This window comes from Motacilla alba, chromosome 14 (assembly GCF_015832195.1).
Source record: "Motacilla alba alba isolate MOTALB_02 chromosome 14, Motacilla_alba_V1.0_pri, whole genome shotgun sequence".
Lineage (NCBI taxonomy): Eukaryota > Metazoa > Chordata > Aves > Passeriformes > Motacillidae > Motacilla > Motacilla alba.
Genome location: NC_052029.1, coordinates 6,068,002 through 6,095,487, shown reverse-complemented (window position 1 = coordinate 6,095,487; position 27,486 = coordinate 6,068,002). Strand labels below are relative to the sequence as shown.

The 27,486-nt window shown below is 41.8% G+C and overlaps 1 protein-coding gene across 4 annotated transcripts in view; it reads left to right on the top strand.

The window, feature by feature from the left end:
• The first annotated feature begins 5,334 nt into the window (after positions 1-5,334).
• Positions 5,335-27,486, top strand: part of GRIN2A (glutamate ionotropic receptor NMDA type subunit 2A) — a 163,163-nt gene continuing 141,011 nt past the window's right edge. For 3 of the 4 annotated variants that reach the window (XM_038150721.1, XM_038150720.1, XM_038150719.1), the window contains exons 1-3: positions 5,335-5,879; positions 6,679-6,904; positions 8,436-8,858. In XM_038150721.1, coding sequence (XP_038006649.1) covers positions 8,454-8,858 — 405 coding nt within the window. In that variant the 5' untranslated portion in view covers positions 5,335-5,879; positions 6,679-6,904; positions 8,436-8,453. The other variant, XM_038150723.1, reaches the window with a different exon arrangement.

The following is a 27,486-nucleotide window of genomic DNA, read 5'->3' as shown; positions in this document are numbered from 1 at the left end:
CTAAGCCTGCATTTTAGGTAGGAGACAAGTGTGTTTTAATATGCTATTTTGTTTAAAAAGCTCCTTTGTCTTGCTTATTGTTTTCACCAGTGAGATTAAGTCAAGGTTTGAAAATACAATTGAATGAAACTAATTAGATCTGCTAGTAATCACAGTCATGATTATTATCACTGCAGCCTGGAATTCTCCTTGGTCAGGGAAAAGCAAGAGGCATTCTTTCTACAGAAAGCTAAAAATGGGGTTCCTTTGGAGCAAGAGCAGAAAAAATGCAGGACCTAAAAGTACCCTGATAATTGCACGTTAAAGAAAGCTCATGCTCAAGTGGCTCAATAGCATTCCTGTATATGAACAAAAGCCATGTAGCCTGTGTGGCAGAAATAGGTGACAGAAGGCTCTGACTCATCATGTGGAACTGTAATTTAAGTTCAAGGGGGATTTTTCTATCTTGGATCTATTCCTACTGGCTCAGATGTCTCATAAGCCTTTAGCACCTAGTTTTAATAGAGCCAGTGCCTACAATCGAGAGATGGGTTGGATGCAGGGAGCAAAATACTACTCATCTTAAAAATATCTTCCAGCTAGAGCTGAGGTAACTTTGTGCTGATAAGAAGCTTCCACTGACCTTTACTAAATTTGATTTTCTAGATTTAGAAAAGTCTCAACTCCCTAAGAATTTGCTTAGTGAAGCACTGAGAAGCAGATGCAGTGTAGGCATCTTGGTGCTTCCCACTCAGTACAACTTTCTTTTAGCAAACAAGTTCTGCCAATGAACAATGTGTGAGGGGTCACTGCTGGCTCTTATCAGTCATAAGTAGTAATTTTTTTTAATGTTAAAATAAATTTTATATAAAATAACATAACATTCCATGAAAGTTTGTTTTCCAAGTAATATTAATATTGGTAAAGACAAGTACTCACCTTTCTTAAATATTCACAGGGTATTTTTCTAATTATTTTCACACTTAACAAGTCTGTCCAGCCCCTTGAATACCTACTACATGAGTATTGTTTCATCAAAAGATCAAAATTATAGTAATCTCTAACTTCAACCAATTTTTGGTAAACATCTGAAAATATACATAGCTAGATACACAGGGGCCTTTTTAGGTATGCAAAATCTTGATAAAGGTAGATAAAGGTAGGCCATCTCAAATGTGGGAGCACATGGGATGCTCCAAGTGAGGCAAGAGCAAAGCTGCTGCTGTCATTATACACTTCCAAAATCTGAGCATCCTTTGGGTAGGCTAACACAAGGCTGGGAGGCTCATCATGCTGTCCACAACAGATACATGAGGCAGATTTGTATGGCTCAGGGTGACTGAAGAGGAGATTTCAAATGGTATGTCAAAAAATTCTGGTTTGTAAAGGTTTACCACTTTAGTTACTAAATCCAGTGAGGGTTAGGAGATCATAATTTGGCCCTAAATTAGTAGTGGCAATTTTTGACTCTTCCTTTACTGCTGTAAAACTGTACTGGCCATGCAGAGGTCAGGTGTTTCCTGGGGTGTTCCAGGAAGATTTTATAAGAAAATATACTAATATTTCCCAATTTCTAATGGGGGAGTACAGCTTGGGAAGAAGAGAAGCAGTCTTAAACCAGTATTTACCTGATTCAGTTCCCTGAAGCTCAGGCCTTGTGCAGGCAGTTCAGTGTGTGATGGGATTGGTACTGACACAGTCTGCACAGGGCTGCATTGCTGGGACACAGAGCTTTGTTAATAGAGCTGCCTTAATTAAAAGCACAGAGTTCATTATGAAATTCTGTTTTGACCCTTAGAGTTAGATTTGAATATAAAAGAATTCCTCTTGGGAGCTGCGTGGAAGTGTTTGGAAATACATCTGAAGATAAATTTGATATGGGAAATTGATTACAAAAGAGGCAGAGACACAATCCTGGTGAATCCTGAACAGCTCTGCTAGTCAGAGGTGAGGTGGAAAGGACCACTTCTGGCTGAGCAGTCCCTGGGGTGTCTCCTCCTTGCTGGGGTTGTTTCCAGAGAAGCTGAAGTGCTGTAACAGCCTCAAGCTCCACTCAGTGATGTTGCCTCCTCTTTTTTTCCATAGCAGCTAGCTCATGTCCTTTGCACAACTGAGAGTAGCTCAAGGCCATCATTTCATGCATGACTTGGTAAATTGTGCAAGAAAGAGCACTGCCAAATGAGGAGCTGTGCCAGTTTTCAATAAGAGGGCCATCTGTGACAAAATGTTTTAGCAAGTTTGAAAACAATTGAGTTCTTTCCCATTTTTACTTTGATTTCATTTAGCATGTAAGTAACTTTGCAGCCTCCCAAGAGTGAATTTATGTTACTGTATCCTTGTTTGCTCTGCATTAAGTTTTTGTTGAGTCAAGTGGTTCCATTTCAGACCTGATCCTGTGTGGTACTGAAAAATGACTTTGCATCAATGTGACTTTTGATTCCTGTTAGATACATTTGTCAGGGAAGGTGAAATTCAGATATTTGTGAAAGATAAAAAACATTTAAATAAATTGTTAGTAGTTACAGCAATAGTAACTAAATGTAAAAGTAGTTTATTGCTGGAATGCAAACATTTTTAAATTTGGAAAGAATTCCAAGTGAGCTTCTCTTCCTTAATCCAGCCTGTAATATCTCATTACCATTTCGTTTCATTAAATTTAGGAAGTTAAAATGGAGTTTTCATGTAGTAAGGATTATTGAGGAAATCTGCCATTTGTTTGAGATCTCTCAAATTGTCTTGAACTCTTGCAAAGAAGACTACCTCTACTACTACCTCTAATGATAGTAGAAAGGCAATAATGGCACCTCTAATGTAGTATTTTTAAAACTAATTTTGGTGTAATTTAATGAGAAGAGTTTTGGTTTCTAAAGAACATGGTTATACTTAGCTTACTTAACTGCACTTCCTAAAAGCAAGTGGAAAATTATAGAGTTGTTTCCTGGAATCTGGAACTTTAATTTGACTTTTAATTTAGCTGTCTAACATTCTGAGGCCAAGCATCTTTCAGCTGGTAGAGTAAAGCAAATAGAGAGCAAGTTAGTGTCACTCACAGAGTTCTGCCTTGTGCCAGCCCATCAGACCCTGCTTTGGAAACATTGCTTGTACCTGGTCATTTGGCTGCTTGTTTCTGTTGGCAAGTGCTCTCTGCAACAGGTCATGTTCAGAAAGAGGAAATCTTTTTGTAATTTGATGCTATTTTAAGAGGAATAGAGTATGAAGAAAGTTCCTTACCTTTAAATATGTGTTTATGTAGGAGGCAGGCCTGGTAGGGGAACTTCAGGTGGGAAATATCCTCAGAATGCATGATTCCAAACTTCTTGAACTTGTGTTTAGCTGCTTTTAGAAAAGTGCACAGCTGCCCGTGTGGAGAAGACAATCATTTAGGGGTAAATCCACCTGCCTCCCAGAATAAGTGTTGTCCATGAAGATGCTCACATGCAGGGGTGTTAGTGTTTGTTACAGGGCTTTTGAAGTAAGTGTTCCCTGACACAAAATTTACAGGCGTTAGACACTTAAATGCAGGCTTTGTTTTCTTCTTTCTGCTGAGTGAAATTGACAACGTATCATGTTCGCAGCTCTTTAATTTAAAACTGTGCAAATATACCTAGAGATGGAGTGTGAATATCTATTAAAGCAGCCGTCTTAATTTTGCAGCATTTGCTCAATTCTGTAGGCAGTAATCTGCTTGAATTTGGTGAAGCTTTTGGGAAGACTGCGTATGTATTGCCAAGATTAATCCCACTGTGTTTGCACAAACTTTTAATATGTTTTATTCTAATTCTAATTTGTAAATTTGGGCTGTTTTAATCGTGATATTTCTCAAAATTTTGTGAGCGTAATTGAGGAAAAATATTTGGAAATAACACTAAACTATTTCTAAATTTAGATTAATGAAAATCATATAGCTCTGAAGTTAGAAAATGTGGGTATTTCTTGTATTGGTCTTTCACACCACTAGACTCAGTGTATTGTACACTGAGTATATTGTATACTAAGTATTTCCCAAAAACACCATCGGCCTTTTTACATTTTAAACATAGGCTAATGCTAGAGCTGCAATTTTTCACCATTGTGAATTTCACTTGCATTTGAGCATTTTGAATCTGTTTTTGCTGCTGTTCCAGTAAATCTCCTGAATGATAACACTGAAATAACCCTTCTACAAGGATGGAACTGCCACCTCATCTCCAGTAACCGTGACAAACATCACTATAATATTTACAGGGGGAAAATGATCATCCAGGGTGAAATGCAGAGATGCATTAAAACATCAGACGTTAAAAAAAAAAATAAGGCAGTTGAAACTGCTTAATTGCTTTGCTTAGAAAGACTAATGTAATGTCTGAGGAAAGCAATCCCTAAATAAGGTAGGAGGTGAGATCTTTCAAAGGAGGAAAAAATCCAAGCATAGACCTATCAGGGAATTCAATGATGAAACTGTCAAGAGCAGTAAAGCTGATGTGTTGTTAAATGTCTTTGAGAGAGATTTCTTGGTGTTCTGTGTCTTTACGTAGTGAGCAGCAAACTTCAGAGGGTGAACATTTTGGCATTATCCTATTTGAACCCAAAAGTTTCCTCTGGCATAGGAGTGGTGGGGGTCTGTCAAAACGTGTGACTCTGCCTTACTCTGAAGTATTCAGTGTGGGAATGAACATGGCTGTAAAGGATGGAGCATGGAGGAGGCCATCCCTCTGTGGTACTTAGCTGGCACATTCATTTGTGCTAAACCAAATAAGTTGTGGCAGCTGGAGCAGGATGGTGGAAAGGAAAAAGCAGGAGAGCAATGGAGTGAGGCAGAAGGCACAGTAGTGTGCGGTGGAGGGAGGTTGAGGTGGGCTGTGGTGCGGGCAGGGAGGCAAGAATTGCTCTAAGGCCAGGTGGGCCTGACACCAGGGCTGTGAGAGGGGAATGAGAGATGGGGAAACAGGCTCTAGGCACTGAAATGGGGGATGTCGAAAGGAGGATGGAGCAGCAGGGATGCGCAGATGGAACCAACTTCTACAGAGCTTTTTTGTGATATTTGGCTGCTGTCTGGAGCTTTTAGGGCTGCTTTTAGTGTGTAAGCTGCTGCTCCACATTCATTCCCCTGAGCCCCACGGCAGGGATTTCTGCTTGACAGCCCCTGCATCAAGGGAAAGGAGAACACTCTGGGGTTTCCCGGGCTACCAACCTTTGGCCGGGGATGTTACTGCGGGGAGATCGCTGGAGTTTGCAGCTCCTGTGCCCCAAGCCCGGTGTTCTCGCCGTTCCCCCAGATCTGACACCCCCTCTCCCGATTGCCTGCGTCTGACTCATTCGCTGGTGCTTGTGCAAGCGGAGCGGGGCGGGGGGGTGGGCTGGGGGAGAAGCCTTCAAAGTATCCGCGGCTGCTCTGGCTTTGACAGGGCGGCCGTGAGCTGCGCCCCTGCAAGGGCGGCGGTGCCGGGGGCGGCGGAGCGGAGCGGAGCGGGCGCAGCCCGCAGCGCCGCGCAGGCGGCCCCGGGTGGAGCCCGCCGCACCTCCCGGAGCCCGTGCCGCCAGTCCCCGCCGCTTCCGAGGAGCCGAGAGCAGCGCGGGGGCTCCGCGCCTGCCGTCCCGGGGATCTGCTGCGGCAATATCGCAATTTAGAAAAAGGGAAGAGAGGAAAAAAAAAAAAAAAAAAAGAAAAAATATGAAGACGCTTAAATGCCTCCTGCCAAAAGTAAAGAGCGAATCTCAGTTGCAATGGCTCTGCTAAAAGTTGATCATGCGGGATTTCAAGCGATAAAGGGCTGCCGGGCTGCTATTTACTGCGGTGGGAACAAGTTGCAGGATGAAATCCAGGCGTTAAGGGACCTATTTTCCACTTCATTGTTTGCAAAGGAATCTACTGAAATGACTTTGAGGATCTTTAAACTGGAACTATGTGGAGGGAGAATGCAGTAAGTACCGGCTGGTGGGGAGCCCGGATCGCGCCCAGCTCCGGGGCAGGGGCGCAGCCCCGGGTGCCGCGCAGGGCTCTCGGTGCCGGGGCTGCGCTCCGAGTTCCCCGCCAGCACCGAGGGCCGGTCAGGGAATGCCGGCTGCTTTGCCTGGCGCGCCAGCGTCCTACATAGAGCTGGGCTTGCTTGAAGAACTGCCTTCATGCATATTTACTGGGAATTGTGAATGAAAAAACCCAGAGCAATCGAGCTTTCCGTGGCGGGCTCTGCTATAGTGTCTCCCTGGGTTTGTTTATGGTAAATTGGGAATGAAGCTGTTCTGTTTCAGGAGCGAAAAGAGCTTTATCCCACACCGCTTTAGCTGTGCTCCAGGTTATGCTTGTTTTGAACCTGCCAAGAAAACTCCTGCCCTTGCTCATATTAATTAGTTTGCTTCTAGCTGCGCTTTCCAGGTTGGATGTCTCTCCCCTCAGCGCTCAAACCCGTCCATCTCACTTGGAAGCAAACGGGCAGTTGGGAGCTCAGGATTTTCCTGACCTGGATAAGATGAGGGACGTATCCCGGACGGCTGAGGGCTCGCGGAGCTGCTTTTAGCAAAGAGCTGACATCGAAGTGGGGGGGGGGGGGGGGGGGGGGGGGGGGGGGGAACTTTTGAGTGTAGTCACTTTATTTCCGCTCACATACCACATGCGATCGAAGTATATTTCTTTTTCTCCTGTCAAAGCTGCAACCTGACTAACGGCTTCTCCTCGTCTCCTCTTGTCCCCTCGCTGTCCCGTCCCGTCCCCCCCGTGTCCAGCCCCCCCTTGCCTGTCTCCCTGTCCACGTAGCTGCCCTCCCGGGATGCGATGTCGCTCGCAGGCTGCGGCGGGGATCACGCGTGCGGCCAGCGGCGCGGAGGCCACCCCTGAGCCCGGGCAGCGAGGGGCGCGACATGCCCGCGGTCGCGACATGTCCTGCAGCGACACCGACAGCAGCACCGGCACCTCCGGCAGCCGCCGCCGCTCCGTCTCCTGAGGCGCTGGGTACGTGCGGCCCGCAGCCGCAGGGGGGCGCCCTCGCGCCGCGGCCGGCCCGCCGGGGCTCGCTCCCGGGGCGCGCTCCCGCGCACCAGCGAGCCGTGCCCGCGGGGCGGGGGCGCGGGGCGGGGGCGCGGAGCGGGGAGCGGGGGGCGCGGAGCGGGGAGCGGGGGGCGCGGAGCGGGGAGCGAGGAGCGGGGGGCGCGGAGCGGGGAGCGGGGGGCCTGGGGGGCCCCGAGCCTTCCTCGGGCTCGGGGGGAAGCCGGGGCAGTTCGGCTGCTGCTCCACCGCGCTCCGTGCGGCGGCGGCCGGCGGGAGCCGGGCCCGCAGTGAATCAGGCAGCGCTGATGTGCAGTTAAACGCTCTGTCGGGCGCTCGGCCCCCTTGTGTGCCCCGAAAGGAGGAGGCGATGCTGCAAGCCCGGGTCTGGCTGCGTGTGTCAGCAGCGGACGGCTGCGACTGAGGATGGAGACAGGGCTGGCAGGATGAGAGGGGAGATGTGGAAAATGCCACCCCTGATTGGACAGCCCCGCTTGTGTGTTCTGCGTGACGCTCTGCAACAAGCTGGGCTTTATGTGGCACAGGGACTCCCTTCTTGCAGCTAGCAGAGAGCCAGTTATGGGGGTGGAAATCCCTCGGGGCACAGAAACAGGGGGAGATCTTGCAGAGTCAGACCTGCTCTCCTTCTCCCTCCTTCAGATAGTTCAGATCCCTTCTGTGGCTCATCTCTCTCCCCATCCTACTCCGTCTATATTCAGCCCCCTACCGAGATTCAGTGAAGACATGAGGTAACCAATGCAGTGATGCTCATTTATGGAACACCCTCCCCTTCAACACTAGGGACAACTTTGTGTCCGAGATCAGCAGTTCTGAGATGCCCAAGTTCTGAATGCTGCATGAGAGGACAGAAAAGAATTAAGACAGAATATTGTGCTTTTGAATCTGTTCCAGAAATGCAGTAGGATTCCTTAAGCAGCGGCTGCCTAGGAGGGATCTTCAGAAATAAACCAGCATGGGTTTGGGATGCTGTGAGATGTATGGAGTGTGTGGACTGGGGTTTCCAGCAGACCTCTGGCTCACTTCTTTCATTTTGGGCTAAAATACCTCTCTCTGATAGACCGTGACTAAAGTTTAAATAGATGTCCAGGATGAAGGAAAATATTCTGGATGGAAAAAAATTTCTTTTATCTGTTTTAGCACAGCAAGGTTAAGGAGAAGGATGATGTCTTTTTTTTTTTTTTTTTTTTTAATGATGTCAGTAATTTTAATTTTGTTGGCTATCCAGGAAGAATGTTAATAGGTCTTTGAACTTCTGCTACAGTTTTTGCCTTGCTCGTGGAAGGCCAGCTGAAATACTGTCATCAAGCCAACTTTTTGATAAGAGGCTTGACTTGGAACTAAGGTGAAGGATGCATTATAAAAAGCTGCTAAAGTTTGCATTATGCCCAGAAGCTTTCTGTTTAAAACCTTCTTTGAAGATATGCAGTATATATATTTTTCTCTATGTTCTTCTTATACATTGTGATCGCTTTTACAGGGGATAAAGCTGGCAAAGATGAGGAAAATTGGCTGTGCTCTCCTGGTACTCCAAGCTCTTCTGGCACCTTTGGATCTTGTTCATGGAGCAGAGAAAAATTATCCCATCCTGAACATTGCAGTGATTCTGGGAAGGACCAAGTACATAACAGAGAGAGATATCAGAGCTCTCTGGACCAGGGAAATGGCAGCAGACCTGACTGTTGATATCAATGTAGTGACTCTTCTTGTGAACCAGACTGACCCTAAGAGCATCATCACACATGTATGTGACTTGATGTCAGGCACCAAGATCCATGGAGTGGTTTTTGGAGATGACACTGATCAGGAGGCAGTAGCTCAGATTTTGGATTTTATTTCATCTCAGACTTCTATTCCAATTCTTGGAATTCATGGCGGGGCCTCCATGATAATGGCAGATAAGGTAGGAAAATTCATTAAGAGCTCTTGCTGTTCTGATGTTCTTCATTGTATTGGTCTCTATCATGAATAATTGCTACAAGCAGTTAAAAAAAGATGCTCTTAATTGTCTCTCTGTACTTAAAGAAAAAAGTATGGATGTCTTTGTTGATGGCTCATCAAATATTCAGAAATATTTTGGGGTTCATGTCTGAAACTCAACTTTTAAACACTATAAAAACAGCCCTAATGAGCCATTACTCTCCAGCACATGGAATGATGGCCAGTTAAAAAACTTTAATAGCTAATGTGATCAATACATATAAAAATAGCCTCCTAATGGTAGGTTCATAAAATGATTTTGAGGATAAGATGTGAGACTATAAGCAGATGTTCTGTGGTGCTTATAAGAAATAGCAAGCAATAGATCTGAGTGTATCTGGGTGCAACAGTAATAACAGGACAATAATAAGCCAGACTTTAGTCATCCACTACAGTATCTGAATTAAGTAGTCATGCACACTTGAACCACTGCATTCCAAGAATTTATTGAACTAGATTTTTGCTAACTGGGTAGTTCTACTTTGCTACTGTAGTTCATGAAAATCCAGTAAGGGCTGTCTGAAATCTGGAGATAATGATAAACAGTCTTGTTGGAAAACATATTTTTATGTAATCTGTTGTGAGATTGGAAGAGCAAAAGTGACTCATGTCTCAAGTTCCTTAACGTTGTAAGGATTTTTAAGAGCTCCTTGCTGGCACTGCAGCATTGATCCTGAGAGGTAATCATTGCTGCTCCTGAAACAGGCACTCAGTGCAGGGCTCAGCTCTGCTGGGGACTCTGCCTTGCCTGGAAGTCAGAGGAGCTCCCACTGTGGTGTAAGAGAGGAGAGCTCAAAGAGAGTGCAGGTGTGGGAAATCACTGGTTCGCCAGAACCTGAGGATCTTTAATGTAACTCATTTCCTGGTATTTCCGTGTTTTAGGGTTCCTTACTCATTGATTATTACTTTTTCTTACGAGTGACTTTTGAATAGTAAAAGGGTTCTCTGAATACATCTGAAAAGGAAGTGGTCCAGATATATTATTTTGTGAAGTAAGGGGGGAAAAGAAGCAAGGTTAATTATAATTGAGGAATCAGCTTTGAACTTTGGAAACTTTTTACCTCTGGAATAGACTTTTTTTCCATTGGGATAAGAGGTCTGTTTCTCTTGGTATTTTGAATAATCTTCCTTAAGAACTTGTCATACAAGGGGAGGACAATAAGTGCTGAATTATAGCAGAGATCCTATAACAATGGCTTCGACATCTTGATTTATACAGAAAGATCATTACAGTCAATGCTGCTATCTTAAATGCAATTGCAGTGACCAAATTTCAGAGGCAGTTATTTCATGTGCTTTTAAATTACAGTGCAGATTTACTTGTCTTTTAAAGCTGGGTTTATATGTATTTAGTGCTTCTATTTGATACATATTTCACTTAACTGTGTCGGCCAGTGTAAGAACACTTGATCTCAGCCAGGGCGAAGTGATGAAACACTGGAAGAAATTCTTACAGAATCATCTTCACTCTTGGTAGCAGATGCAGGATGTTACTGATACAGATCTAGTTTTACTTTTATGTAAGAGCCTCTAGAAAAATTAAACAGTCTATTTTTTCGTCTCAGTAAATTACTGCTATTTTCACTGTATGCTAATATTATCATTATTGTATCACTGTCTTTTATTTTAGGGGTTATCAAAGTTTTATTAGCAAACTTTCCTGCTGAAATTTATCTTCCAAGATTTCCATTTGGGAAATCAAAATTGTCTTTTGTGTGTTAAAACAATCTAACAGAGCAGTCTTCAGTAGCTTGAAGTGGCTGAAGGAATTGTTTGTTCTTGTAACTAATATTGCCTTAATTTTCAACCTGACCTTTGCAATGTGCAGTGTCTTGCAATGGGGTTTGGAACATCTCAGTAGTGAGACTTGTAGGTGTCATTCAATTAACCATTCATTTAGGAATGAATTCCTTGGAGATGAAGTTGAAATTCACAGTGCTGTCATAAAGGCGGGGAGATGAAATCTGAGGGAGAAGGATTGGAAATATGAAATCTTACAAGTCACTGTCAGGATTTTAACTGGCACACATAGGTGTTGGCTGACTTGTGAAGATTATTTTAAGTCTCCTGCTTTGTCTCATGCATTGAGATGCCTGGCTATGCAAAAGGTGCCTGGTCCCATTCCTGCTTGTGGATGCAGTGCTCTGGCACTCTAATAAGGCCATTTCATTTATGTCCTTATCCTATGAGTTCTGTGCCAGGTGGTTATTATGTGATGCTGAACTCAACCAAACTGAGGGCACAGGAATGGGAACTCATTTATAATGCTCATACTGCTGGAGACTTCACTGAATGACTCAGAGGAGATAAGCTACCATATTCTCTGTGGCTAGTAAATATTATGTCAACATGAATCTTGACTGAAGACCCCTATCTGTAAAAAAAAAAGAAAAAAAAAAGTTGTTTTATATTTCTAAGAATGAGGTATAGCCACATTTGGGGTTTGCAGTGATTAATGCAGGACATACAGCTTTTGAAGCACTGTGTCCTTGTCTGAACATCTGGGGTGAGTGGTGTGTTGTCTAGACTGCCTCCTTTGCCAGCCCAGCTCTGCTTCAGTTTGCTCAGAGTTTGCCTGCACCATCTGAGGAGAGATTTTGCATGATTCAGACATGGAAAATAGACAGGCATGTGAAGCCAACCAAACCAGAATGTTTTCTGATCCTTGCTGATCTATTTTCACCTGACATCAGCTGTCCAAACCCTACCAACAAACCAGTGGGACACCTGGGGGTTTATGGCACTTACATGATCCTGCCTGGGCTGCAGAGATACCCTTTGGGCAGTGCCACATTCTCTGCTCCAGCTGATTTTATCACCTGCTCTTGGCAGGAGCTCTCCTGCCAATGAACTGCTCCTTGGCTTTGGTCCCCAATTCTGCCACGCACTTCAAACATATTCAGTTGTGGGATAGTCTGCTGAAACAAGATGAGAATTGTCTGGGGCATCTCTGCCAGCCTGCTGTGCATCAGCATCCCTTGGAGGGTGCTGGAAACAGGCTGGCTGTTTATTCATCTTGTATCTCTTGACATTTGAGACATCTCAACACAAACATTGCTTAGGAACTGTTTTCTGACTTGAGCATTTGGTTTCAAACATAGTTACCTTTGTTTCGCCGCATGCTATGATTATAATGGTAGTATTTGTGATACTTTTCTTTTAAAACAGATCATCATGGTTAGTTCTGTGTCAATGCAAAAAGACTTACTTCTTCCCATGTGGGAAAACTATCCCTTTGAATTGTAAATATGTCCAGGAATATTTAGTGTCTTTGAACCATCCCGCTTTTGCCTATTGCAAACCTAAATCTTTCTAGAAGTCTTTCTGAAAGTCATAATTTGAGGCATTTTATTTTAGTGGAAGCACTCACAGTTATAACACAGTCAAGAAGTCTAAAGGGTGAGGGTAATTTTCCAGAAGGGCTATCACAAAGTGATACTTCTTGAAACAGATCTGGAAATGTTATGCAAAATAACTAACTGCTTTTCCAAAAGGTAGATTGTGTGTATTATTGCAGAATGATTCTATGAGAGCTCTGGAGGTTAGACAGGGTTGCTGGGGGTTGTCTAACCCAGCTCTTGCTCTCTGATGAGCTAATATTGAAATCAGATCATCCAGTCAAGTTTTGAATATCTCCCTGGAAGTAGATACCACTGCCTCTCTGGGCAATCTGTTTCAGTAATTAACCTCTCTCACCATGCAAATATTTTCCTTTTATCTCATTAGAGTTTCCCTTGATACCACAGGCTTTTGTTCTTTTGCTGTGAATCCGAGTCCAACCCTGTCTCAGCGCCGTTGCAGCTGCAATTACAGCGCTCCTTACCTGTGGCTTTCCTGGGGAAAAGGCTCCTTCAGCCCGTACCTGCACTTGCAGTCCTTTGGACTCCCTTGGATACATTGGTGTGTTGTATGGGGAGACCCCAAATAGGAAGGGCACTGCAGGCATGGCCTCGTGGGTGCTGCGAGGGGAACAGTCCCTCCCTGGAGCAGCTGCTGTGCCGCTGCTGCCGCAGCCTGGCTGGGCTGTGCCACCGAAAGGGAGCACTGCTGACTCACGTTCATCCCCTGGGCCCCCGTGCCCCGGAGCTCTGCCGGGACACTTCGTCAGTAAGGCATCTAATTGCTAATGAGCACGGAGTGAAACTCTGCTTTGAAATCTTTCATTCTTTCGGTGATATTTTTTTTTAGGTACTTTAGCGAAATAGTTGCAGATGTTTGCATTTCTTGTCATTGTCACCTCATTACAGGTATAGCTGGAACCGCTTTGTTTTAGCTAATTTGAGAGGCACAAAACTGTGCTGCACTTGTGCAAACCAGAGCTCTAGGCAGCTGTGATCGGAGCCCACCCAGACTCCTGGCTCTGGAGCATTTATTCTCCCTTATCAGTAGGTGACTTTGATCTTAAAGTTCCTCCACACATCCTCCAGCTTCTTTGCCAAATGTCTCCATGGCGCAGGGATTCTCTAAAGGACCAAAAAGGTTCAAAAGCCACGCTTAACTTTTGTACTATGTGCAAGTGTGCTTCAACTCCTAATGCTTTCAGCATTGTTTGATGGATGGCAGGGGGTGTTGTATTTGTTTTTTATTGTAGAATCTTTTCTGGAGGTCATACTACATGGAATGTGCTCATTAATTCATGTGTCTGCATATGTATATATAGATTTCTGTCCAGCCTGTCTAGTTGGCTTGGAAAAGCAGTTCTGTATTTCATGACAGAAAATGGTAAATTTAGGATTTTCTATAATAGCAGCTTTTCATTCCCCCCCTTACTGATGGCTGATGTGTATGAGCATGATACTCACGTTGGCTTTGTTACTGTTTGGAAGATTAAACCACAGGTTAATAAATACTTTAGTGCAAAAATAGCAGTATTCATATAACTGCTGTTTCAGGTCTAGACATAGTAGCTTGCACTACCACATAGTCTGTTGCACACAATATTTCCAGCTTATGACTCATTTAAAGAAGCCATTGAATTTGATTTTCTTCCTTTCTAGCTATATGAAGGTCCCTATGGGAAGAATAACCTTCAGATATTCTAATTTTTATTTTGAGCCGCAATAGAAATGTAGCACTGACCTCCTTGCAAATCTGTGTTTACTTGTCCACATCCATAAAGCCAATCTATATGTACTTTTAAGAAAGTCTTGCACATCCATAAGATTTTTAGACCTAGAATGTAATCTGTGGTAGTACCTTTTGTACATTCTGCAATTACACATTCTGTAATCCATGGTGTTAAATGTTCAAAAACGTGCCTGAGATTTCTCCTGCTGAGGAGAATGAAGTGAGTGGATACAATATCCCGTGTTTTTCCTCCTTGGGAGGCAGTGCTGTGCCAGGGTGAGGTGGTTGGGATAGAGCCTGCTGGTTTAGACATTGCTATTCCTGTGCTGACATGGCTGGGAATGTTTGCTGCTTTCCACTGGGTCTTGGAACTCAGAGGAGCATTATATTAATGATGTGAGCTTTGCTTTCTTGCTCTCTTTCTCCCACTCCTTTTTCTAAAGGGTTTTCCTAGCAATATATTTTCCTGGAGGTGATTATATTATTCCTCATTATTTTGTTCCACGTAAGTTCATCCCTCTTAATTCAGTGAACGGAAACATGGATGAATTTCTGGAATACTGCAAGAGTAGACTTGAACTATCACTCTTATGGAGCTCAAGGGAGCAATATTTAGTTTAATTTTCCAAAGTAGAAGGAAGGTAGTTTTGAAAAGATGAGGAATTTTGGTAACTAATGGGCAGGTTGTAGGAAATGGAAGTCTTCTAGAGTTTGCTTGATTTTTCATGCAGTTTAGGTGGGGGTAAGTTCCTGATATTTTAGTTTGCTTAAATTTAGAGCTGCAGCTGAGCTGAGGGTGCAGGGTTGGTTTCCACACACCACTCATTTAGGAGAGAGGAGTGGTTGACTTCACTTTAGCCCTTTGCAGTAAGCTATATATTTTCATCTCAAAGGTACTGTTTTCTTTCTCTTCAGACTGTTCTTACAGTTTTACCTTGAAAAGAGAAATCTTTAAGTATCTTTGTTTTGAGCAACAACATCTTAAAACTGCTAGCAAGTCCCTGTTGAAGATCTCATGCAATCTCACCCATGCAATCTCTCCAAACGATTGCCTGCCTGTGGGTAATTACAGCACAGCAGACTCCTGGGCTGTGAAAGTAGGACACAAGACCTTCAGCATGATTTTCAGCTTGCAGAAACTCCTGGTGGCATCTTTGGAAATTTTTTTCCCAAGAACATTCTCAAATACAAAAATTAAAAATTATTCCTTTTAAACTATAAAATAATTATAGGCCATTACAAAAAACATAGCAAGTTTCTGGCAATTGGAATTATCCAGAGAATGTACCTGAAAGTCTAAAATTATACCGTGTGCAGAACAGAAGTGCTTTGATATAATGTCAAACACATTTTTTGTGTTTCATCTATTAATTATTTTTGAGGATGCTTAGATTACTTGAATAGACAGTTCATTAGTGTGTTTTGTCACTTATTTGAACTAACAATTTAATTTGAAGAATTTCTCTATTTTCTTTTTGATTTTGCTTGGAAGACTCTGGGATAGATCTACCTTCAGGGTGATGGTACAGAGGGCTTTGTATAGATGCACAGAAAGAATTTGCAGACTGTGGCTTTTATTTTTTACAAATCTGTGGTCATCTGGTTTGTGTGTACTCTTTCCCTTCCCCTCTTCCCTCCTCCTTCCTCCTTTGCCTCTACTCTTCCCTGGAGCTATGGAGTTGTGTGGATTTTACTGAGAGAGCCCAGCCTGGATTGTCTCCACACCATCTGTCACCATATTGTTTGTTTAAATCCTTGAGATATTTTCTTCTGTACTTCACTGAAATAAATACATAAAGCTGCAACAGCATCATTGGCTATTTATATTAGATTTAGACTTAATGTCCTTAGGAGAAAACGCCTGTGCTTGCAATTGAGGTGCATGAGCTGGAGGCACAGTTTGTAAAACTGCACATGGTTCAATTCCTGAGTGCAGAGCTCAGCTCTGCAGTGTGTTCAGGGTATCAGCCCAGGCCCCTCTGGCTTCTCAAGAGGGACACCCAGCTGGGCTCTCTTGGCCCTGCAGGGACAGTGCTGCTCAGGGGTTATGCTCTGGTCTCCCCACTCTTTCAAGGAAAACGTTTTGTGCCCTTCAGGAAATGCAGGATGAATCTTCCTATGTCCTGAGACTTGATAGTCTGGGTCAGGGAAAAGGTGAAACTCACAGGCTCTGTGAAGCCAGAACTGGAAGTAAGAGTGGTTAGTTAGAAGGGGGAATGTTTTGGAGAGAAATTGAAGCGTGCAGAAGAAATGTAGTATAAAAGCTGAACAACCAGCAGGAAAAGGAGTTTTGCTGATATGCAAATGTGATATTCCAAGTTGCTGATGGGGTTGGTTGGTGCCCAGCTGCTGTAAGTTTATGATAGGCAGTCAACATTGTCTCCTTTCCCTACAGCAGTTTTTTCTGTACATTCCATACACATGAAGCTTAGGGAATCAAAAAGCCTCAGTATCTGGGGGGAGGAGGAGGTTCCAGGTGTACAAGTTGTCTCTTACTTGGGGAAGAGCAAAATTCCTCTTGAGAAAAGTCTGTCTTTTCTGGGCTCCTGGGCTGAGGGGTAAATGGGGTTCCCTGATCCACCTTTGTGAATGATTTAAACCTCTAGAAAAAGGAACAGGTTCTAGTCCAAACTTGTGACTGAGATTTTATTTGCTTACTGATTCTTTCAGCTCCCCTTGTGGATTAAAGAAATAATTCATGAATGTACATATGTAGATGGCTTGTATAATCCATTTCTTTTCTGTTCTCCTCTTTGACAGCTACAGAGACTGAACTAAATTTAGGAAATCCAGCAGCATATCTGAGGTCAGAATGGCCATAAACTTCTAGAGCATGGCAGTAACTCCCTTTGGCTGTACATTGGCCAATCTTGCTTAGCAAGATTAACATGTTTTTGGATGGGCAAATTCAAAGCAGAGGTACACTTCCTTCTGGCTGTAACACACTGAGAAACACATTAAAGGGTTCTGGATGAGATTTGACTTAAACATTGTAATATTCTGCATACAGCTCCAGATCAGTCTCCATTTCTTTTGAAAGTAAGACATCTCTTTGGACATCTTTGGTTTCATATTTGGGCGTGATCAGCCCTGAGAAATCGAGGTCTGGTTTTTTAGGTATACATGCAGGTTGTTATCCCTGCTTTCTCCTAGATTCCCTTGCTGAAGGTGGAGAAGGAAGGGTGAGAGAAAAACAGGTGGTCATCTTCATGCTTTTAATATTTTTCAGTTATTTACCCAGTCCTTAGGATGAAGCCTGCAGGTGGTGGTGCTTTGGTGTGCTGCATTGGCTAACAGAAGTGTGATTTCCCAGTAGGATCACATCCAGCCATTTGGGGGTAGCTTGGATAAAGTAGATTTTTTTCAGATCAAGACCATATATCTCTCAACTTTGTGCATCCCTTGATTTTGGATTTGAGTAAGCTTTCTTGGAGAGGTGCTTCATTACCACATGACTCCTCAGTCAGTGTTTTGGGCTTCCTGTCTCCATCACAGGTTTGGGAAAGTAATTTCCTTCTAGGCTTTTGATGAAGATAGGCTGAACCATTTCCTTGTCACAAGTTCCTTGCTGCAGCATGACTGAGAGCTCCAGTGCTGGTCTTGCTCCATGGCCTCTGCTCAGTGTTCGTGGCTATTTATAACCTGCCTTTTGTGCACATTGCAACAAGATATTTTTATAAACATGTTTCATTCAAAGGATTGCCGAGTGGAAAGCAGCTTATCTTCTCTTTTTTTTTTTTTTTTCCTTTTCTTGACAGTGATGGTTTGTTTTTAGTGTCCTAACTTTTAGTTCAAGATTTCTGTAACTTTACTGATGGAAAGTTTTGTCTGTTTGTGCTGAGCAGTTTGCCTTTCCATGTGACTAAATTAGCAATAGGACTGCTTTGTTTTCACTGCATTGATTTTGTGTCTAGTGGAAACACACTGTGTATGTAGAACTACTATGAAAGAAGAAGGAACAGGGATTTTATAGCCACCTTTCAGCTCCACAAAATTTGCAACACAATTATGTATGACAGAAAATAGAATTAAGGTAACCTCTTCTAAGTAACAAGTTGCTTTTAGGAGTTACAGAAACATATTACCAGACAAATTGCATGTTATTTTTTGTGTGTGAGGCTAATTAAGAGTTCTGAGTAAATTGTGTTGATACAGACATCAGAGCTGTATGAAGTACCTAATTGGGATGAGATAAGGTTTGTGAATTCATCATGAGAAAACAAATGCCTGAATTATGAATTATGTGTCTGTATTCTAGTCAAGTACCATTTAGGATGGTCTGGTTTATTTTCAGCAGTCACATTATTTTTGTAGGAAACGAGCTAACCCTGTTCTTTATTTTGTTTTGATCTGTTTGCCATCCCCTCCTCTCTCCTTTATCTGCCCTTAACTACTGTTATCTGCCAAAGGGCTGACATTTCCTTTTGTGGAATCTGGGTTCCAGAGAAAGATGTGCATGGCTTAGCATGTGAAACTTTAAGCTCTGTTCCATAACTGTGTTACAGCAAACTGGTACAGAAGTTGTAAAAAGAAATATTTGCTTTCTTGCTCTTAGACTGGATTTTCCTTACCCTGTCCATTGTCTGCCAACCTCCATCTCCCAGGAGCTGCTTCCAAACCCCCTCCTCTGCTGGAGCCTGCAGCTGCACCCCATCCAATTGCTATCCCACTTCATACTTGACTGTCATGCTAGTTAGGATGGCTTTTTTTTTTATTTATTGCCTTAATTTACTTCTAGCAGAAGCAAAGGTGGGGAGGAGGAAATACACCTCTCTGCTTAAAATTCTGTATCCCTGAATTTTAGGAATACTGGGACTCTTTCAGTGTACACAGAGCACAGAAGACAGTTGCTAAAATCATCTTAATTGGAGCAAATAAAAATTCTCTGGGGTCCCAAGAACAAAAGAATTTAAGCCAAACCTCTTCCTATTTAATAAGCAGGAAACAGAGGAAAGGAGTATAAACTGAGCCAGGTGAGCTAGGGCAGTGTTGGTGGGAAACTGAGGTGGTGATAAAACAGAAATAAAAATTACTAGTGGAAGTCATCTTTTGTGGAAAAAAAAAAAAACAGTTTGAGAAAACCAGAATTGCTCAAAATTCTGAACAGTTTCCTTCTCTATCTTTTGAGGATTCCTGACCTTGGGATTTTGGGCAATCCTTTTCAGTCATAAGTCATTCCTTCTGCATTCACTGACTACTTTACATACTTGTACAGGGAGGTTCTTGCTTTTCCTGTTGCAATGTGGGGAGTCTGGGCTGGAGTTAACCATCTGGAAATTGATGTATTGGAGTGTCTTCTTGTATCCATTCTTATGCACTTTAAAATTTCCCTACTGCTCTTGTTTTTTTCCTTCAGTATAACCTCTGAGACAGGGAGTCTGTTACAGAAATAAAATCCTCCCCTTGTTTTGCTGTGCACTTGGCTGGCTGCTGATGCTGTTCTGTGTAAGCATTCATTTCTATAAAAATGGAAAGAGTGTTCACTACTTTTCTGATTTGTAGTAATATAAGTACTTTTTTCTATGCATTTGTATTCACTTTGTTCAGGTGCTTTGTGGGAGTGCCTAATACCTTGCATTTTTTAGGAACTGGAGTCTCAAAATATATTCATAATGCCCTTTTATAATTTAATTCAATTCTGAATTTTGCATCTCCCATTAGGGCCTTTAGAATACTTGTGGAGAGGACAGACTGACAGGAAAAAATATGAAAGCTAATTTCTTCCCACTGTCTTAGGTGATTGCTAATTTTGCAGTCTGGCCTGTGTGTGAATGTGTTGTTGTTACTGTAGAAATACCATCCTGAGACTCAGGCTCGCTGGCACTTGGTACCTCAATTGTTATTACGTGCACTGAACAAATTCTGGATCCTGAATGACACAAATCCTGATGTTGTCTAACATCTGGTTGGATCATGAGGCTGAAAATGAGCAGTGTCTGCAGAGAACAGAGCTCAGGGAAGAGCCAGACAAGGCTTACTTGTGGAGGAGAAAATACAAATTACATGATCCCCTCCACACTTTGGGTTAGATAAAGACAAAAATGATCTTCATAGCCATTTCCAGATATACTTATCCTGTCATTTTTACCAGTCTTAACAACTGCAAAAATAATGTCACATCTTTCCTAACCTTTCTCAGGCTTCAGGCTTGCAAGCTCTCACATTCCCGTTGCTCTTTACTATCACTATTTTATAGTATAAGAGTAGCTGAAATATTTCCAATGATCAGTGAAAAAATTATCCTAAATAGATGACTTAGGACAGGTGCAAATAGTAAAAAAAAAAAATCATGTTATAATTGCTTAGTTGCTTAGTGTCTTCTCACTGTATACAGATATTTTCACTAAATACACTAGATACACTCACTATATACAGATATTTTTTATGACATTCCCAATTTCTCATAAAAACGCATCACATGATCTCTGAATAAAGTTTTAAATGAATATGTTGGAAATTTGTGGTCCCAGCTGTCACCTGCAATGTGTCTCTTTACTGGTCATTGAAAGCCTTACCGATCTTTAGTGTGCTTGTTTAAATTGTTTTAAGTTATTCTTTATGGCTCCTTCCTGGTATGGGATGACTCCTGGCTTAAGAGATGCTGGTTTTTTGTTTACCTTTTTTAGAGGATGAGGCAGAGATCTTAAAATAGAGAGAGATTTCGGGCAATAGTAAAGTGTAACAGTCCACCTCAGCAATCCTTATTCCAGTGTAGGTCCTATTGATTTCTCAAGCTGCAGTGGATCCCTCGGTGGACACTGCCTGAAAGCAGGAGAAAAGCTAAAATAAGAATGGACTTTGTACATTTCCAACACTCTACTGCATTTTTTAACTGTGCAAAGTAGGTTACAGGCATGCAAAACCTTAGTTTTAAATAAGTTATGCAGAAGAAAGCTCTCTAGGTCAGCAAAGGCATTTCTAAAAGCTGAGGAGCAAACTGCCATGAGGAAAAGATAGTGTGCAGGTCATATAAAAGTCCACATGGAAAGCAAAAATCCTGCTTGTGGGATCCTGACTTTGGTGTGATCGATTTCATTGGGAAGTAAGGGATGAAGAGCAAGTGCAAAGTAAGCAAATGCTTTAAATAATTAGTCCTTTAATGCTTATTTAATTGCTTTTCCTGAAGACTTGAATGCTGCCATGTAAAGAGAAAATGAAGGGTGTTTTTCCTTTCTAATGAAGTGCTTAATATGTTCTTTATGTAGCAGCCATAAAGATGCAGACATAGTCTTGTAATATCTTGTAATATGAGATAGAAAGGCCAAGCATGCAATAGACTTAAAGCATTTTCTGCTTGGAGGAGCAATCTCTAGCTAAAGGAATGATTTGGTTTGTTAAGGGCTGCACTTGGGGTGTTCTTTCCCATGATGTACTGGACTGCTAGTGAAATGGCCTGTTGGCAAGCTGGTTGGTTTAATTTGAGTTAAACCTGATTATTATTAACTAACTTATTTAAACTTCATTTTGATAGCTAGGTTTCTGCCTTACCGGGTCATTTGGAGGTTTCATTTGCATATTCCACTGAATTAAAAATTCTGGTAGCTTTTCTAATTCAGCTCAGATAGTGGAATATTTTCCTTCTTAACAAGCATTCTAGTTTGTATTAAAAAAAATTTCCTTCCCTTAGTTTCTTTTTAAATCAAGTATGTACAGTAAGCTTGGCTCCCTATTGAGCTGGTTTAATAATTTGTTTTTTCCATCTGCAGAGAGCCAGTTCCCAAAGTAACTTCAAAGAGCCTTGCCTGAGTAAAAGCTTCCAGCTTGGGAGCAACAAAGATTACAGAAATATGCTTATGCAACTGCTTGAAACCTCTGGCTATCTTGACATGGAGAATACAACTGAATATTTCCCTCTATTATTCTCTTATTATAGACCTTAAATATTTGTAACTGAGAGTTTTGCTGCCACTTTGCTTTTGCCTCCCGTGGTGACTGCACAGTGTGATGTGTTACACAAGCGCACAGACGTGGCATTTGTAGGCTCAAGGGGATCACTGGTGTTCTGGGCCTTGCAGTGATCTCTCATGTAACTCCAACAAGAAAACAACCATAAAATTCAGCCTTGATGCAAATTGTCCATAGACAGGGCTGCAGACTTGCAGCAGCAGCAAATGCAGACTATTTATAATATTTTAGATTTGTGCAGGCTTTAATCAAATGATGAAGAGGCTTCAAGTGAAATGGCTCCTGGGAGAAGGGTAACCTCCCTTCTTAATTTTTAAAATTTCCTATGTTGACATGTGTAATCTCGCAGTTTGCTGAAAATGAAGTCAATCCCTGCCCAATACAGGTAGATAGATATGGGATGCATATTTTATATCTAATGTATCTGTCATGTATTTGAGGGCAGTAACAAACTTAAAGTAGTTAAAATTGCCAGTGTTTTTGAGAATCTGCTTCATATTAAGGTCAATATAAGTAATTGTCTTTATTTCTGTGGTTTTCCTCACAAGTGACTGTTCCTTATTCATGACATTCCAGTCCAGCGGTTGTCATCATCACTTTGGAGAAAAGCTGATTTTTTTTCATTTTTTCCCCTTTTTTTGACAAAATTATCTGAAAATCAGTGTGTCTGGGATTTGTCCCAAATTAATTTCCTGTGGAGAGAAGAGTTATGAGTTTGGTCTCAGTACAATGACTGTTTTGGATTATAATATCTGTCAGTGGAAATGCACTACTTTGGTTTTAACTGAAGCTATTTGAGATCTTAATTTTTGGCTTAATCAAATCCTTAGCACAAGCAAATCTAATTCTGGCATACTATTTCAATTGCACAGACTTTCATTTCTGACTAAGGATTGGAAGGATTAACCCAGATTTTAGCAGTTCTCTCCATGACTGGGTGGATAGGATTAAAATCTGTGCTGCTCACTGTGGCTTTTTATTCTAGTTTTTGATTAGTTATGTCTGTTGACCAGGGTGGGAAATTTTCTGAGGTTAAGACTACAGCTAAAAGAAGTATAGTGAATTCACTGGATTGCATTGTATTTTGACTAAAAATACAGTCCAGACATGCTTTGCCTGTTTACAGCACCACAATTTATAGTTTAGTATATTCTAGATAAATTTTGTAGTTTGAAGTATTAATATATATAAATTTATCATCTTTTGGCCGTATAAATACATATTTTAGGAAAAAATAATTGGGTAAAACAGGAATGGCATTAACAGGACCCAGCTGTAACATCTTGATAAGGACTGGCTGAATGCAGCAGAAGTTTTTGGGCCAGAAGCTGGAAGGATGTTCCTGTATCTAATTTCTATCAGTGCAGCTATTAGAAATAGAGAAATTTCAGGAATACTGTCTGCAATTAGTCTCCCACCTTCTAAAAATCCCTGATCCTGTAATGAGCTTAGAAATTCGTTGCTTCAGTGACCAGGGAATGGAAGTCTCTCCTCCAGGAGATGAGGTGAGTTGGTTTTGTTTAATCTAGTAAAAATGAACCTGGGAGGAGGATATGGTGGCTGGATGCAGGAAGAAGAAAAACTGATTAAACAACATAAAATCACAGAATTTTCTAGGTTGGAAGAGACCTTTAAGATCATTGGACAACTGAAACTTGGGTGGGAAATTGAAAGTGGTGAATGGTATTTAGTTGGAAAATGAAGAAGCTTAGGAATGGCAAGAAGCTGGCTGGTGTTATGATGGAAACTGGCCAATGAAGAAGGATGAGCATGTTCTTCCTAATTCTACATTCTTCTTTATGTTTACAGAAAGCTTGAGATTGAGAAAACCATGCAACAGTATAATAATACTGCCTCCAAATCCAGTCACGCTTATATAAGTGTTAGATTTGGGAAAGGTGAAGTGGGAGGAGTAGGATCATGATATACTCCTTATCAGACAGTCAAGGACTCTGCTCATCAGCCTTGGAAAGAGACTGGCCTTAGGATCCTTGTTGGAATATGGCAAACTATGTTCTGAAAATTTTCAAAGCCTCATCTCCTAGAAAAGAACATAACATTTCCCCAGAAGTTAGAAGTATCTTTACCTTTTTATGTGAAGCAGGAGAACTCGACTTTTCTTCGGGTATTTTTTCTTTTTGTATTTTGTTCTTTTGTGCCTCAGGCAGTGACAGAATTCTCAAGAGAGATGTGATGAAGATGTACTCTCCACTTGGAAAAACGATGCTGTTTGCTGCTTGTCATCCTGGCGTGTTAGGGAAAAGGAGAACCCATTACCAGCCCTGGAGCTGCGTGTCTGGGAGGTTGCAGTATCCCTAACAGAACCCTTGTGTGTTCCGTGGTTTAGTCTCAGCCTAAGCTGGCAGTGATGATGTCTGCATGTCAGACATGCTGTGCAGTGCTTTATAGAACCTATATTTGTGGGCAGTTGCAGCTGGAAACCCAAAACATTACAGGTTTTTCATGTCTGTGCTGGATGTTTGTTGCCATTGCGTGGTGGTATTTCTGTCTGTAAATAATCAGGTGTTCTGGACCAACCAGCTGGTTTTGACACTGAAAAATACCTTGATGAATATTCTGACTCTCATTTAAAACTTTGTCTCATGGACTAATTTTTTTTTTCCTTTGCTCTGGAGCAAGGGTTTGCAGTGATTGCCATGACACTCAGGGGAATGAGCCATGGGCTAGTACATATGTGGTGAATATAAAGAGGTTATGATAATGTCATTATTGTAAGTAATCTAGTCAAGGGAGTGGAAATTGCTATATAAGTACAATGATATTTTCTTTTCACTACTGTCCTGAGGAAAGGATGATTTCAGGTGTCTGTTCACAGAGCTTAAAGAGTCTTCAGCTATGAAGGGTTCTTCAGAGACATCACACTTTATCTGGCCTTGTTGAGCAATTGGAAATGAGTGTCACTATCACTGAGAATTTGGTTTTATTATTGAATAGCTATTAAAAAAGGCTACAGAAGGCAATGCTTTCCAGAATCTATAATTTTTGTTCAGATTCAAGCTGTGGAAGAGTGGATTCTCAGTACCTGAGTGAAGTTCTAAGGTCACGATACACAGCAGAACAGTAGGAAAGGAAGACTGTAAAACCTTAGTAATGCTGCATTGCCATTTTCTGTGGCTGTGTTTAAAGAATTGAAATAATGCCCTTGCAAGAACAGTCTTCCTAAAACACTTTAATGAAGTGGGCAAAATCTTTTTTCTGGTGATTTGCTATGGCTGGAGAGGAAGGTTAAAATGATGTGTTAATGAATGCTACATATGGTCCACAACACATAGTTAGAACTGTTTGTATTTTTTTCCTCCAAAAAAGGTTGAACAGCAAATTGGATAAAATTCTGTTTCAAAGTGACCCAGCCTGTTTCTTCCCTGAAGCAATTCACACTTTTTCCAGACTTCATTAATACTGGAATTCTAATCTCTTTAGCTCTTACAGCTGTTTCATTTTCAGGGGCCTTCATAGGCCAATTATTTTGTTAAAAAATGCTTATTAATGAAAATATGTTGCCATGTAGAAAGAAAAGGCCAATGCAGATTAAAAAAAAAGTGCTCCAGAAATTTTAAGGCTGTCCTAGCTGTGCTTTTGGGAGAGAAGAAGAAATAAAATTGGAATGGCATACTTTGTTTTAGTGTTTTGAGTGGTTTTGTGATGACCTTTTTTTCTTTTTGTTTTTTCCTTTTCTTTTCGTGGGACTGATGTAAAAGGGATACATCTGTTTCTTTGTACTTACATCATTAAACAAGGAGGTATGAGCTGCTGGAAAAAGTTAGTGTAGCTTTGTGAGTCCCTTGCCAGGCACCAGTTTCTTTTTGAAGCACATGCCTTAACCTCTGAGTTGGCAAAGGCGTTATCACTCAGTGCCTCTGTTTTCAGTGGTTTACTGATGAGACCATGTGCAGAGTCATGAAATAAAATTGTGTTGCTAGCACAGCCAAAACCCCTGGAGCTGCTTCTGTGTCCACCAACACAGCCATGTTTGCATTTGTTCTCCTCTTGTTTCTTTTATCGACTGAGGTTTCCATTTTTGTTTTTGAGAGGACCACCATCTACTTTCAGCTTTATGTTCATCAAGAAAGTTGTGTCTTGATTTCCCTGATCCCTCCCCTGTGCTGCCAATGTCTCTCTAGACCTACTTTGCTGGGAGAGCTTTGGAAAAGTATTTGGAGTTTAGGTTGTCTCTTCCATCTTTTTTGCTCTTTTGCTGCTTCTGATCTAGTCTGACTGGCACACAGAAGCCCTCAGGGCCAGGTGAGTTGCCTATGGTTTGCCTCTGCCTTAAAAGTGAGAGTTGGCCTCCTGCCTCAGTTTCATTGGAAATGCCTTGGAGTGGCAGCTGTGCTTTGTCTGCTATTCTGGACAGAAAACTTGCAGAATTTGCCCAGTGTTTTTTCCAAAGGCAAGATCAGCATGCTGCAAAGAGAGCAAAACATTAAGAAACATCTAGAAAATCAGCAAATGAGCAGTCTGATGTTTTATATTCAATGATGCTTTTGAAAAAAAACCTCCATGCATTCAGAATTGCTATAATTTTAGTCCAAGTTAAACATGATCTCAAAATCAGACCATGATTTTCAAAGCTGTCTGTTCTCATGGAAGCCTGTAAGTTTAGAAGTAACTGTCTGAATGGATATGCAGAATAATTTGTAGTCCTTAAAGGACGCAAGTACAATACAAGGCAGACACAAGCGTGTAAAGAGCTCTTGCTCACGTACGAACAATTGATATGTCAGTTGCTTTCTTTGGTGTCAGCTTCTATTGAAGCATTTATTTTCTGCTCTTTAAGAGGTGATTGATGAGCTTGTGAGTGATAAATTTTCTCAAAAATGGGTGCTGGTGATACTGAGGCATTTCTGTGACAGGGAGGAATTGGAAAGGTTGCAGGTGTGACTCCTAGAGAAGGGTTATGTGGGGCAGGTTCCTTCACTCCTCCAGGTACTAGCAGATCTAAAGTTCAGGCTGAGACTTCGTCCAGGGGATGGTCAATCTGCTTTCTCAAACTTCATCTGTGGTTTGGAAATTACAGCAGTTTTTACTTTATCATTATTTAAGACATGGATGGCTGAATTGTGCTGCAGTGTTACCTTATTCCATGTACTCTCTGCTCAGACACAGCTTTGGTGTATCCTGGTAATATTTTAGGGTTGAAACAGCAGACATTAGCAGACACCCAGATTTGGAAGGAGAGACTAGCTAAAGAGTTATGACAAAATGGAGCAGAGGATGCTATTACTCAGGCTGTCAGAAAAATAGTTTCTGTAAATTACATGATTTTAGTCCTTTCAGGGGATGAGGGGAAAAGAATAAATGACCCAACATATCCCCACTCTGGCACTTACTAAGTTTTCCCATTTTCTCCTAGTCCAGTGAATAGTCTGTTATTTACCCTACCGGGTATATGAAAATCTGTATTTTCCTCTGGCATGTTGCCATGTTGATTAAAATCCCACTGATCTCGTTCTCTTTGGGAGCTGCCTTGATGAAGTCTGAAGTTATGAACTGTGAACTGTCTTCCACTGCAAAAAGTCTATCAGGTAAATAAGTTGTAAATCCCAAATGAGAACAAA